Raw genomic sequence first — 13296 nt, forward strand, 5'->3', positions numbered from 1 at the left:
ATGCATTAAACTGACTTTATTTTGTGAATCTTTATTTTTTTAATAAAATCATAATTATAAAAATCAATTGGTCTCTTGAACAGTATAGCTGTCTTAGTATTACCCTGAGGGGGAAATTTGGGCCACATTTAGCTACTGAGTCCTACCCAGATTGAGCAAAGTGGGTCTACTGACTACATAGCTCATGTGTTTTCCTTTTTTGGAATTTTCTAAGGTTGCTGAAGTATCTTTTTAGGGCAGACTTGTAAGCAGAAGTGTTGGGGCGGCCCTTGGCTGAAGTTATCAGGACTCGACTCAGCCTAATGAGGGAGCACATTACTCTCTGTCCGACTGGTCAAGCATCTCTTAGGAGAGCTGACTGCTCACAGAAGTGAGGGAGCGGGTACCTCAAAACGTGGTGTTGCCGATGGGGACAGTGACACTTCAATTTCAGAAGATTTTGAAGGGGACAGGGTCTTGTCCCACAAATAAAACTTAAGTCTTTGCTGATGAACCTTGATTGCTGCCTTGGTAAATTTTTTGCAGTGTTTGCACGAATGTGGCTGGTGGGATTCGCCAAAGCAAAAGAGGCAACGATCGTGGCCATCTGAAAAGGGGAGTTTACGGGAACACAAAATACAATGACTAAAGGGTCCGGAACAATTTGTTAGGAAAGGCAAAGAGTAGTCCAACATAATTCAGAGTAGTCAAGGGCGGTCTGAGTCAAAAAACCATTTAATATATAAGAAAAAAACAGTGAAGATTGAGAGAGAGGTTCCCAACTACATGGCGGTAAAATGGAATGGAGGCTGTGGCGGGCGGAGCATGCGCTATAGGGGCAACCTAAACTTTGTTACTTTTCTCTTAAAAGCTCGAGAAGATTCAGAGAGGTCCAGCGCAGGCGCTGACAACCCTTTTGTGTGCATTCACAGAGGCCACGATGAAGAACTACCCATTTTTTAAAATGGGTGGAACCCCAGGAAAGTTGAGCTTCTAGTGAAATTGAGAACCGGGTTAAAGGAAATCAATAAGCTACAGAGTGGAATTGGAAGAACCAAAATGAACCCAAGAAAATGGGTTTTGTGCACTGAAACAGTCCTTTGCAAATATGGAGAAGGGGAGTGTGAGCGAGAGTCAACAAGTGTGCCGTCCTCGAAGAATCAGACAGGAGAGACAGAAGGATGTGTTGTGGGGGAGCTGATTAAGATCGATGATGGAGAAATAGAGTGGAGCAAAGCTGTGGAGGTGTTTCTAGCAGAGGGAAGACAGAAACAGAAGAGGGTGAGTTAGATTTAATGAGGTGGGACAAGATAAAAGAGGAGGAGGAGAAGGAGAAGGGGCAGAAGACGAAAGATGACAAGAACATACAGGTGGAAGACACAGGAGGGACAAGGTACAAATTTATAAATCTAACAAAGGAATTCCCCAATTTGTTGACCGGAGGAGGTCTGCTGCCCAACCCCTCTAACGAGATTAAGAAGAAGCATAGTGAGAAAGCAGGATGGAATATGAGAGCAGCTTATCCTATGCAGGCTGTGGAGAAGAAGGAGATCCCTTCTGGGGCCAGCAGCTTTCTCCCCCGTCTGGAGGGAGATTACGTGAGACATCCATGCTGCGGGACAATGTGTGCAGTACTGAGCTCCCCAGTGTGGAGCAAGGTTATGACAAACCCCTTTGTAGTGAAGAAAGATTAATAATAGAAACGTTGAGTTCGGGAAAGTTAAAAGTTATAAGTTATTGCCGGAGGTGAACGAGCTAGATCCATTTGGTTTGGGAATTGTTGATATTAAAGTGAATAAAGAGCCGTTATTTGTACCGGACGTCTCTTCTCCTTCTGTTCTTCCTGCCGAAACCCCGGGCCCGCCCACGCTTATAAAAGAACCCAATCAGAGGGAGGCAATTTCATACCTATGTCAGTGTGTTCTATGTCCCTCAATACATACTATGGAGTACCTGGTGTTAGCTGCCCAGGAAGTTCTTGACGTTGCCCAATACTGGACAAAAACTATCTGATACAGTATATTTACTAATTATATTATGATGCTTCTGATATAGTGATCCAAGATTTTTTTTTCAAGTGGTCAAAGGCCTATTACAATTTGTAGACTTCCCCAGACGGTTCGTGGGGCTAAAAAGGTTGGAGACCACTGGCCTAAGATACTGTAAATAGCAACAGTGTCTAGTGATCTTGGCAGCCTACTGATATATAACCCTTTTTTAAATCTCTTGAAATTGCAACCTAGCTTTAACTTTCACTTTTCTAGATAACATAAGGTATCTTTCATTCACACATTTCTAATTTCAAAAATGCAAACAAACCCAGTAGCCCAGATCGCAAGTATACAAAAATATAAACATCCTTAACACCCTCATATATCTAATTTCTCCTGCTCTGTTTCTAAGCCAGTGCCTGCTAGGATTCTGCGTCACTGAGCTCCTAATAGCAGAAAGCAACTAATAACATGAGCATATACTTTCCATGCCATATGTAGGTGAAACATTCTTAAAAGGGGTACGGTAAAAGAAATTATTTCATAAGCTCTAAAAAAGAATCCCAAATTGTGGCCTTGTAGAGATTGTAACATCAATAAAAATTCAAAAAAAAGTTATTGAAGTACAAACAGGAAACAAAATAAAACAGCACTCTGAATTCATAGGGAGCCTAAGGATGAGGCATATTCCCTCCAAAATGTTTAAGGCTGTAATAATAAACATGCTTACTAGGGGGTAAACACCGTGGGTTAAATATCCAAGTAAACACAGACTTGACTGCACAGTAAATCTTACTGGTTTCAACAGAACAAGTTGAAACATATTTAACTATCAGCAGGATTTACTGTTCCAAGTATTCCATAGTTGCTGGATGATATGGTGTTTTAGCTGGGACTGGAAATAGTACATAAGTACTTAGAAATTATATTTAATTTGGACATATTCTTTCCTGACTATTTCTCTTCTTGGGTGTTAAAGTAAATGAAAATATTTTAGACCACTTAAATAGCACGTCGGATTTCTTAACAATATACAGTGGTGCCTCGCACAACGATGTTAATTGGTTCAAAAAAAACCGTTCTGTGAAAACATCATTCTGTGAAACACCATTTCCCATAGGAATGCATTGAAAACCGGTTAATCCGTTCCAATTGGAACGGATTGTCGTCCTTGAGCGAAAATCCCCATAGGAAACATCGTTGTGTGAAACAATGTATCCCCCATTCAAATGCACTGAAGCCGACTCAATGCATTTGAATGGCATTCCGATGTCCGTTTTCGCTCCTGTAAAAGTGCCTTAAACTGTATGAAACCTGTTTTAAATGCTTGGCATCGATAGTCCAGCGTGTGAAACGTATGCAAACTTAATTTGGTGTTGTTCTGAGTCTTCGTTAACTTTTGGTGAATTTTTTTCTCTCTCATTGAGAAGCATTGGACGGTCCAAGTTAACGAAGACTCAGAACAACACCAAATTAAGTTTGCATACGTTTCACACGCTGGACTATCGATGCCAAGCATTTAAAACAGGTTTCAAACAGTTTAAGGCACTTTTAAATGAGTGAAAAGAGACATCATTGTGCGAAAATTCCCCATAGGAAACATCGTTGTGTGAGGCGGCAAATTTTTCAGAAAAAGCCATCGTTGTGTGAATTTATCCTTGTGTGAGGCACTTGTTGTGCGAGGCACCACTATATTGTTCTTTTTGTGGAACAGACAGAAGCACCTTAAATAATACTTAAAGAGAAAGAAGCAGAAAGAGCAATTTATGCAGACTCTTACAATTTTTTTCTTAGAATTCAGTAACCAAAATACTGTTGCTTAGTGTAGTATACTGAAGTAGGCCCACTGAAATCAATGGAGATTCAATGACTCAATTTCTCCATAGATTCCACTGGTTCAAATGGGTCTACTCTAACAGCAACTTAATATGCTATAGTAAGTCACATTTGAATCAATAAACCTTATGGAGGAGCTGATTCACTGAATTTTAATTTATTCAGTGGCCCTATTCTAGTGCAATTTACCATTCTAAGTAATAGGATTTTGGCCAGTTCCTTAGATTACAAGGATGAGGACAACTGGCCATAGACTGCGGTGAAATAGGAGTTAGGAATTATGTTGAAACTGATGCACAGACAATTTATATTTGCTATTGCTTCTCAGTTTACTACACACATTTGTAATGGAAATGATACTGTCTGTAGGGCATCCAAGAGGACAGCAAACACAATGGGAAATGAGTAACTGATATTGTCATTGCTATGGTAATGACAACATTACCAATATGACAATGCCAACAGTACTGTTCTTTAAACAGAAAGCTAACAGCTTTCCCATTAAAGCAAAGATAAACAAGGCCAAACAGCAACAGGAACTGTTTCTTTCATAATTCAATTGCCAACACATATAAGACAGAAAGGAGTATGAGTTTCCTACCATTGTACAGCTTTTGTTTTATTGTTTTACAGATTTATGCATGCATTGGTGAAAAATGAAGTCTGAATCAGCAATCATTTTGTGTAATTCATCATCTATATGGCCTTCTCTTCATGAGAAATAGAAGATGCAAAATAAAATAAAGAGGTTACTTACCTGTAACCATAGTTCTTCAAGTGGTCCTCTGTGAATTCACACAAATGGGTTTAGTCTGCGCTTGTGCTGGACTCCTCGGAATATTCTAGAGCTTTAAACAAGTAACATTAATAGTAGGTTGCTCCTATAGTGCATACTCTGCCCGCCCTATACCTCCGTTCCATTTATCTGCCGCTGTCAAAGCTTTGAACTTCGTAAAGCTAAGACAATAACTGAGGAGGCTGGGCGGGATGTGTGGATTCACAGAGGATCACTTGAAGAACCATGGTTACAGGTAAGTAACCTCTCTTCTTCGTGGCCTCTGTGAATCCACACAAATGGGTGACTAGTAAGCTCACTTACTGGAAGGTGGGTCGTCATGCCAATAATGAAGTCAGCAACGCTCTCCCGAAACTAGCTTCCTTCTTGGCCCGGAGGTCCAAAGGGTAATGTGTCACAAAGGTGGACGGAGTGGACCATGAGGCCATAAGGCAAATGTCCAAAACATCAAAACCATGTAACAGGGCAGTAGATGTCACCATGGCTCTTGTGGAGTATGCCTTTAATGTCTCCGGTAGGGCCTTGCCAGCCAGTTCATAGGTCAAAGTAATGGTAGCAAAGAAATAACCTGGGAGAGGTGTGGAAGTCTTTAGTTCTAGACGTGTAAAATGCTAAAGCATGACAAACATCTAATGAATGGAGTATACACTCAACATCTGAAGAAGGATTAGGAAACAACATTGGTAAAGTCAAGGGTTGGTTAACGTGGAAACTGAATACAACTTTAGGGAAGAACGAAATGTCAGGACAGAGAATCACCATTTCTGGAAAAAAACTGTGGGTAAGGTGCAGTTTTTTCCAGGACGGCCAATTCACTTGCTCTTCTTGCAGAAGTTATAGCGACTAAGAATAAAGTCTTCAAAGATGACAGTCGAAAATCTGATGACACCATGGGTTCAAATGTATGGGGGGGGTGCTGCTGCTAAGTATTGAGCCTTTCCCAGAAAAAAATAACCTAGGAAGCTATAACTGCCACAGTATTCTACATACTCCTCCAGGAAATCAATGCACTTACGACATCTGTCCTGCAGCTTCTTAAAGGTAAAGCTTCCCCTTGACATTTTTAGTTCAGTCGTGTCCAACTCTAGGGGGCGGTGCTCATCCCATTTTCAAGCCGTAGAGCCAGTGCTTGTCGTGGCCAGCGTGACTAGGGAACACCATTTTACCTTCCCACCGAGATGGTACCTATTTATCTACTTGCATTTGCATGCTTTTGAACTGCTAGGTTGGCGAGGAGCTGAGACAAATCAACGGGGAGCTCACTCTGTTGCGTGGATTCGATCTTATAACTGCTGGTCTTCTGACCCTGCAACACAGGCTTCTGTGGTTTAGCCCACAGCGCCACCACGTCCCAGCTTCTTAAGTCCCTGCAAATTAAATTATTCCGACTGCTAGTATAACCACTCATTTGCAGCATTAGTTGCCTCCAGAACACTCCCAAATCATTGACCTTTTAAGTGTTTTTTGAGTTTGGGGAGCAGATAATAGTCAGAAGGATCCAGGTCAGGAGAATAGGGTAGATGGGGCATCACTTGAAAGGCCAAGGATGTCAGTTTTGCCATTGTTTCTGCTGCAGTGTGTGACAAGGTGTTGTCATGTAACAGGAGAAAAAACCTTTGGAGAGCTTTCCTCAATTTTTTTCCTTGATGTTTTGTCTCAACTTCATCAATAAAGCACAGTAATATTTTGCATTGATGGTTGAACCCTGTTGGAGGTAGTCCACCAGCAGAACTCCCTTCTTATCCTAAAAAACTGTTGCCATTTGCTTCTGCACCGGCCTTTGCACCCGGAACTTTTTCGGCCTGGGGGAACCACTGTGCCTCCATTCCTTAGACTGTTCTTTTGTCTCAGGATCATAACAGTAGATCCCTGTCTCATCACCAGTTACCAGTTTGCCCAGGAAATCTGACTCATTTCTTGCAAAATGTTCCAAAACAGCCACCAATGACTCCACACATTTCCTCTTTTGTTTGGTTGTCAAAAGTTCGGGGATCCACACAGCTGCCAGTTTTCTCATTTCCAAGTCATTGTGTGATGATTCTGATCCAAAAAGAAATAACAGCTAATACATAAACCTTCAGAGTAGAAAAAACTAAGCCTTGGTCGAATAAGTAGCACAAATAGATGAGAAGGGTACTGAGGGACACTGGTAAAGGTTGCAAGTTTCTAGACTCGGCAAATTTTGGGGAATTGTTCCATTTATATGAATACAGTGGTGCCTCGCAAGACGATGTTAATTCGTTCCGCGAAAATCGCTGTTAAGCGAAAACATCATTTTGCGAAACACGTTTTCCCATCGAAATGCATTGAAAACCTGAAAATATGTTCCAATGGGAACGGATTGTCACCGTAAAGCGAAAATTGCCATAGGAAACACTGTTAAGCGAAACGCGGTTCCCAAGCAAAGACAGCCGTCTAACGAAACAGAGACGATTAAAAGACTCATATAGCGAACCAAGGCCAAGCTGTCAAAAACATCGTAAAGCGAAAAACAGAGACCTAAAATTTAACCGTCTTGTGAGGCAAGGTCCCTAACATCGTAAAGCGAAAATCACCCATAGGAAACATCGTTAAACGAAGCACAAGACCGCTCCGAAAACCTCAGCGTAAAGCGAATTCATCGTTATGCGAAGCACCACTGTATAAGAGTTTCATAGACGGTTTTCTAGCTTTGTCTAGAACCTCATCGATCATGGGAAAATTCTCCAGGCTGTTAGATGTAGCAAGTCTAGATCCAGGTGGCCAATGCTGCCTGCATCCTGTGTGAGCAGATGTGGTAGAGCTGGCAGCTTGATGAACTCTGCCACCATTATTTTGAGTGTAGCAAACCATGGTTGCAGAGGCCACGATGGTGCTACAAGAATGGTGTTGGCCTGTACTTGATGAATTTTAATTAGTGTTCTCTAGATGAGCAGGATGGGAGGAAAGAGGTAGAGGAGGCAGTCTTTCCATTCCACTATGAAGGCATCTCCCAGTGATTCTTCGCCTCTTCCTGCCCAAGAGCAGAACATGTTGCACTTGGTGTTGCGCTGCGTTGCAAACATGTCTACCATCGGAGATCCCCATCAATCGCATGTTGCTGAGAATAAGGAGTTGTCGAGTTCCCATTCGTGCGTCTGGATGCTCATACGACTCAGCATATCGGCAACCTCGTTGTTGTCTGTAGACACATGAATGGCTACAAGATTGTAAACTGTAATGGGTGAAATGGACGGCCCATAAGAAGATGTGGTAGGAATGTCCACCATCTTAACTGTTTTGCCAGTTCTGGTGTCACACAAAGGTGCTTGGACGGATTGTCTGTTGAAGGATTGAACTGGGACAGATACCATGCCTGCAAAGATCGCATTTTCAGTCTCGCATGTGGGAGGGTAAATGTGGTCGATGCCATTAGGCTCAGAAGATGTTGTATGTGGTGAGTGGAAACCTTGGCAAGAGAGTGAAACGGACAGACCGCATGGCATAACTTCTGAATTCATTCGGGTGGAAGGAAGACCTTTGCATTTACAGAATCTAGGTGCGCACCTGTGTAGTCCATGACCTGAGATGGGTTGAGGTGAGATTTCTTCATATTGACTTTCAAGCCTAGGTCTTTCAGGGTTTGAAGAACAAATTTGGTGTCTTGGATGGCATTTGGTGAATGTTCATGGCTCGGTGGACAGGCCGACAGGAAGGGCGCAAAATTGATAAGCAGTATCTATGAAGAAAAAAACGAAGGTGATGAATGGATATATGAAAGTAGGCATCCTGCAGGTCTATAACCATGAACCAATCTTCTGGATGTAGAAGGTGGATAATGGAATTTAAGGTGACCATACGGAAACGCCTTGGATGAAAGTAATAGTTTAGAAGCCTGAGATCTAGAATCGGTCAGAGTCCTCCACCCTTCTTTGGAACCGCAAAACAGCGGGAGTAAAAGCCATGAGGAATGTCTTGAGATAGTATGCGTTGAATGACCTGCTTCTGGAGCAGAGATGATATTTCTTCCTCTAGTGCAGGTGCGTAAGATGTGAATTTGAGGTGACAGATAGGAGGAAGTTCTGTAAATTCAAGAAGGTAGCCAAATCATACAATAGCTACTACCCAGTTGTCTTTTGTGATAAGAGACCAGTTGTGGAAGTATGGGGCTAGCCTGGATTGAGGAGGGGAGATGCTGATTGTGATGATGGAGTCAAACATTTTGTAGGTTGTCGGTATGATTGTTGACGTTGGGTGGATGTTTGAGATCTAAAGACAACACTGGATGAGGAGGCCTGCGTGGATCTCCCTTTAACTGGCGGCTTGTAAGGGTGGTAAGATTGATGGGTAGTTTGTTGGTATTGTTGGTGTCCGTACTGCTTGCGCCAATTGCATTTCTGTTATCTTAGTTGTTGGATTTTGTAGGGTTTGTCTGTCTTTTTAATTTTATGTAAATTTTCCATGACATAGTCCGTTTTCTCGTTGAATAAACCAATGGTATCAAACCGAAGTTCTTCAATATGGGATTTGGAATCTTCCGTGATTCCAGAAGATCTCAGCCATGCATGTCTCCTTAAAGCAATTGCAGACGTCATAGATTTGGAAGCAACATCTGCCGAATGACGAGAAGCTAACCTCTGATGTTTTGCCACAGTTATTGATTCTGAATGAGCATTAAGGAGCACAACTCTAATATCTTCAGGGGCTGTTTGAAGAGCAGGAAGCACCTTAGCCCAAAGTTGCCTCCAGTAGGCTCTCATGGCTGGCTGATAATTTGCAACTCTTAATAGGAATGTGGCAAAGGAGTAAAGTTTACATCTCAAGACGTCCAATTTTCTCCCTTCTCTATTAGTGGGAGTAACTTTGGCTCTACATCTGACCTAGACTCTTCAGGTCACTTGCATGGATGTAGAAGATAAGTTCCAGAATTCTTTAATAAGGTCCATCATTGATGGAATAAAGGCAAGACTCAAAGGTAGAGACCTTTCTTAATTCATATAATCAAACACCAGATCTTGTTTTGGAGGTGGCAGCTGCTCAACGTCCAACTGCAGGGATATGAAGTCTTCATAGGATGAGGAGGGATGTACGTCTGCAGCATCCAAATCAGGGGTTGGAATATTAGGAGGAGATTCCTCTGAGACCTCCAAAAGTGTTTCTTGTTCTTGGTCGGAAGCCGAGGATACAGAAGAATCTTCTTGGAATGATGGAGATGGCGAAGGTGGTACTCAACGCTTTCTGTGCACTTGTGTAGATGCGGTCTGTTTGGGTACTTGCTGAAAAGGTGGTGTTATTGTCTGATGTTGAGTAGCAGGCAAGGTGTCTGCAGGAGAGATGCAAACCTTTTCAGCAGGAGGCACTACTTGAGAGACCTCTCTTTGTGCAACATGGTGTTTAGTCGTCTTCGACATCGGGGGGTCAATATCATAATATGTTCGACGTCAACGCCTAGGTGGAGATGGAGAAGAAGAGGATGAAGAAGCATTTTTTTTAATTTATTTATTTATTTATTGTCATTGTAGGTATATACACAGTATACCCATACAATGAAATTCACAGACACCCAGAGACCAGACACATGCACAGACATAAAATTCCCCAAACACTCCCCACCCACTAAAAAATCCCCCAACACTCCCTACCCACTAAAAGTCCCCACTAAAAATACAAACATTTACACCGCAGGCCAAGTAACACAGTCCAACTAACTATTCACTACTGATGGTCTTTAAGCTCATTATTAAGTGCTATTATAGCTCTGGGATAAAAACTATTCAGAAAACGTGTGGTCCGAGTCTTAATTGTTCTATATCTTCTGCCAGACGGCAACAGTTCAAAAAAGTTATAAGCAGGATGGGAAGAATCTCTCAGGATGCTGTGTGACTTCCTCAGACAGCGGGATGCGAAGATGTCATCCAGGGTTGGTAGCTGGAGCCCGATGATATTCTGGGCAATTTTAATGGTTCTCTGTAGAGCTTTTTTGTCCGCTACAGAGCTACTCCCAAACCATGCCAGAATGCCATAGGTTAGGACACTCTCAATGGTGCTACGATAGTATGACAGAAGTAAATGCTGAGATAAATTTAACTTGCCGAGCATTCTCAGGAAATGCAGCCTCTTCTGTGCCTTCTTCACTAGCATGTTGCCATTTATATTCCATCTGAGATGTAAGTGCCCAGAAATTTAAAACTACTAACTCTCTCCACTTCCTCACCACTTATGTACAGTGGTAAATGTACATTTCTCTTCCTCCTAAAATCAATTATGAGTTCTTTAGTTTTTTTTATGTTAAGTGTGAGATGATTTTCTTTACACCAGAGTATCAACCCTTGTACTTCTTTTCTATAGGCAGACTCATTGTTCTTATTTATGAGCCCCACCACTGTCGTATCATCCGCAAATTTAATAATTGTGTTGGTGTTATACAGTGGGGTGCAATCATGTGTGTACAGGGAATAGAGGAAGGGACTTAGCACACAGCCCTGGGGAGCTCCTGTACTTAGTACCAGGGTAGAACAATGGTGATCCTTTATTATAGCCCTCAATCTCGTATATTGACGCCGATGATCACTCTTTCATTCGACTTCCACATAGATGGGGTTGTCATACCCTGCTCAAGTCCGCTGTCGAAAAGCTCTGGGCAGCACGACAACTTCCCGATGTGAAGAATAGTGTTGGGATGGAGAAATATGCCTGCGTTTCAAAGTTCTCTTCCACAGAGGGAACTGATGTAGAGATGCCCCTGAATCCAAAAGTTTTATAACTGTTGCCCAACTGGTGGAAACGGGGCTAGAATGGGCAGAAGCCTGGCTGGAAAAGTTATTAGTCTCTAGGCAGCTTGGGCTCGGAGAACAGCTCGGTATGGATACCGAAGCCTGAGCCTGCTGAAGTGGAAGAGAAGCAATGCCCTCCGAAAGGGATTCTGTGTCAGGCTGGTCCCGAGAGGAGTCTTCCAAAATAGGAGACGGGAGCATTGCCAAAACAGGAGGGACCTCTCGGGATTGATCAGTCTTAGACGAATGCTCATCTTTCTTCTGTTTTGTTAATGTCTTCTTTTTCTTTTGACCTTCTACAGATGGAGGTTTCGGAACTGAGGTTGATGCTGAAGGTTTCTTGGGCATCAATCCCGAGGATTTTTTAACAATTTTCCAGAGGACTTTGACAACGGAGTAACTGGTAAGGATGACACCAGGACCTCAGGACAAGGAGTAGATGGCTGAGCCGGGGTCGACTCCATAAGAGTAGACTTACGAGATGAGAGAGATTTATCCCACAAAAATAAACTAAGCCTTTGCAAACAGGATTTTAAGGTGGGCTTAGTGAATTTTCTACACTCTGCGCAGGTTTGAGGTTGGTGTCCCTCCCCTAGGCAAAAAAGACAGTGGTTGTGGCCATCAGAGAATGGTATTTTCCCGGCACACAAAACACACCTCTTAAACGGGCCTGAGGAGGACATAAACTGGTCAAATCCCCAGGAAGGGCAGGATAAGGGGAGAGGAGACTCACGAGAACAGAACAATTGTCTAAGTCCAAAGCGTAGAGTTGCAAGAAAAATCGCTATGTCGAGGGTGATACAAGTAAAAATTAACAATCCGTAATCAGAGGCAGGAAACGGTAAAACAGTCCAGAGTCAAAACCAAGAAGCCCAATACACAAAGATCAGTCTGTAATCAAAGAAGGAGAAATGGTAAACAGTCCAAAATCCAACCCGAATGAGCATGATATAACAGTCCAGTCAGTATTCAAAGGCGGGAAAACAGAAAACGGTCCATGATTGAAAACCAAGATACAATATACAATATCCGAAAACCAAAATCTTAGTCATAGGAAGTCCGTGATCAGTAACGTCAGGAAAATAATTGGAAGTCAAACGAGGATCAAAACCAGAAAAGGTAAATTAGGAGAGCTCTAGCATGAGAAGTTCCAGTTGCAAAGGTGGTAAAATGGAACTGAGGTATAGGGGCAATGTATTATTAATGTTACTTGTTTAAAGCTCTAGAATATTCCGAGGAGTTCAGCGCAGGGGCAGACTAAACCCATTTGTATGGATTCACAGAAGCCACGAAGAAGAAACTGTAGTTTTAGGAGAGGCAGCTGTATTAGTCTGTACTAGCATGTCAGGCCAAATAAAGAAAAAAATAAAGAAGACAAAAACATTGTGGCACCTCAAAGACTGCTATATTTTAAGGTATGTTTTTGTGGACTTCCTCAGACCAATAAGATCCTGATGCTTTTTAATTGTATGGAGGCAGTGTGTGGATATGAAACTATTGCATGTGTCAACTTTACCGGCAAAGTCATACTCTGTTACTCTTTTTCGAAATCCGAGTTTTGGAAGACGTTACTTACTTTTCAATTGGAAGTGGGTGTGGCCCAGAAACAGACAACTTATAGATGAACATTAGGAATTTTCGGAAGGCATCAAAGAAAGGCCAGTGTGATAGAAGGCAGATGCACTTGTTGCAATTTATGGATTTGGAGGTAACCACTTTTCTTTCTACTGCTGTCAGGAGGCCCAGCTGCATGTGCTGCTTTTCTGTGAGCAGCTCTCTTGAGTAAGGTTCATAAAACTGGATAGCAGCACCATAAACCTACAATAACATACAAAAGATAGGTATGATTCTACAATATTAAAAAGAAATACAGTCAAGCACAGAGAGGAGGAAATCTTACAATTTAAGCATGTTTCTTCCACTGTAGGGATATTGCCTTACAATGGAAGAAAATGAATATTTT

At 42.2% G+C, this 13296-nt stretch overlaps 1 protein-coding gene across 10 annotated transcripts in view; it reads right to left on the reverse strand.

The window, feature by feature from the left end:
• The window catches only part of DENND4C (DENN domain containing 4C), a 202377-nt gene that overhangs the window by 156825 nt on the left and 32256 nt on the right, over positions 1-13296 (reverse strand). For all 10 annotated transcript variants that reach the window (XM_020790381.3, XM_020790378.3, XM_020790382.3 and 7 more), the window contains one exon: positions 12910-13151. In XM_020790381.3, the coding sequence (XP_020646040.3) occupies positions 12910-13151 (242 nt within the window). The remainder of the gene's footprint in view (positions 1-12909; positions 13152-13296) is intronic.

Source organism: Pogona vitticeps, chromosome 2 (genome assembly GCF_051106095.1).
Source record: "Pogona vitticeps strain Pit_001003342236 chromosome 2, PviZW2.1, whole genome shotgun sequence".
NCBI lineage: Eukaryota > Metazoa > Chordata > Lepidosauria > Squamata > Agamidae > Pogona > Pogona vitticeps.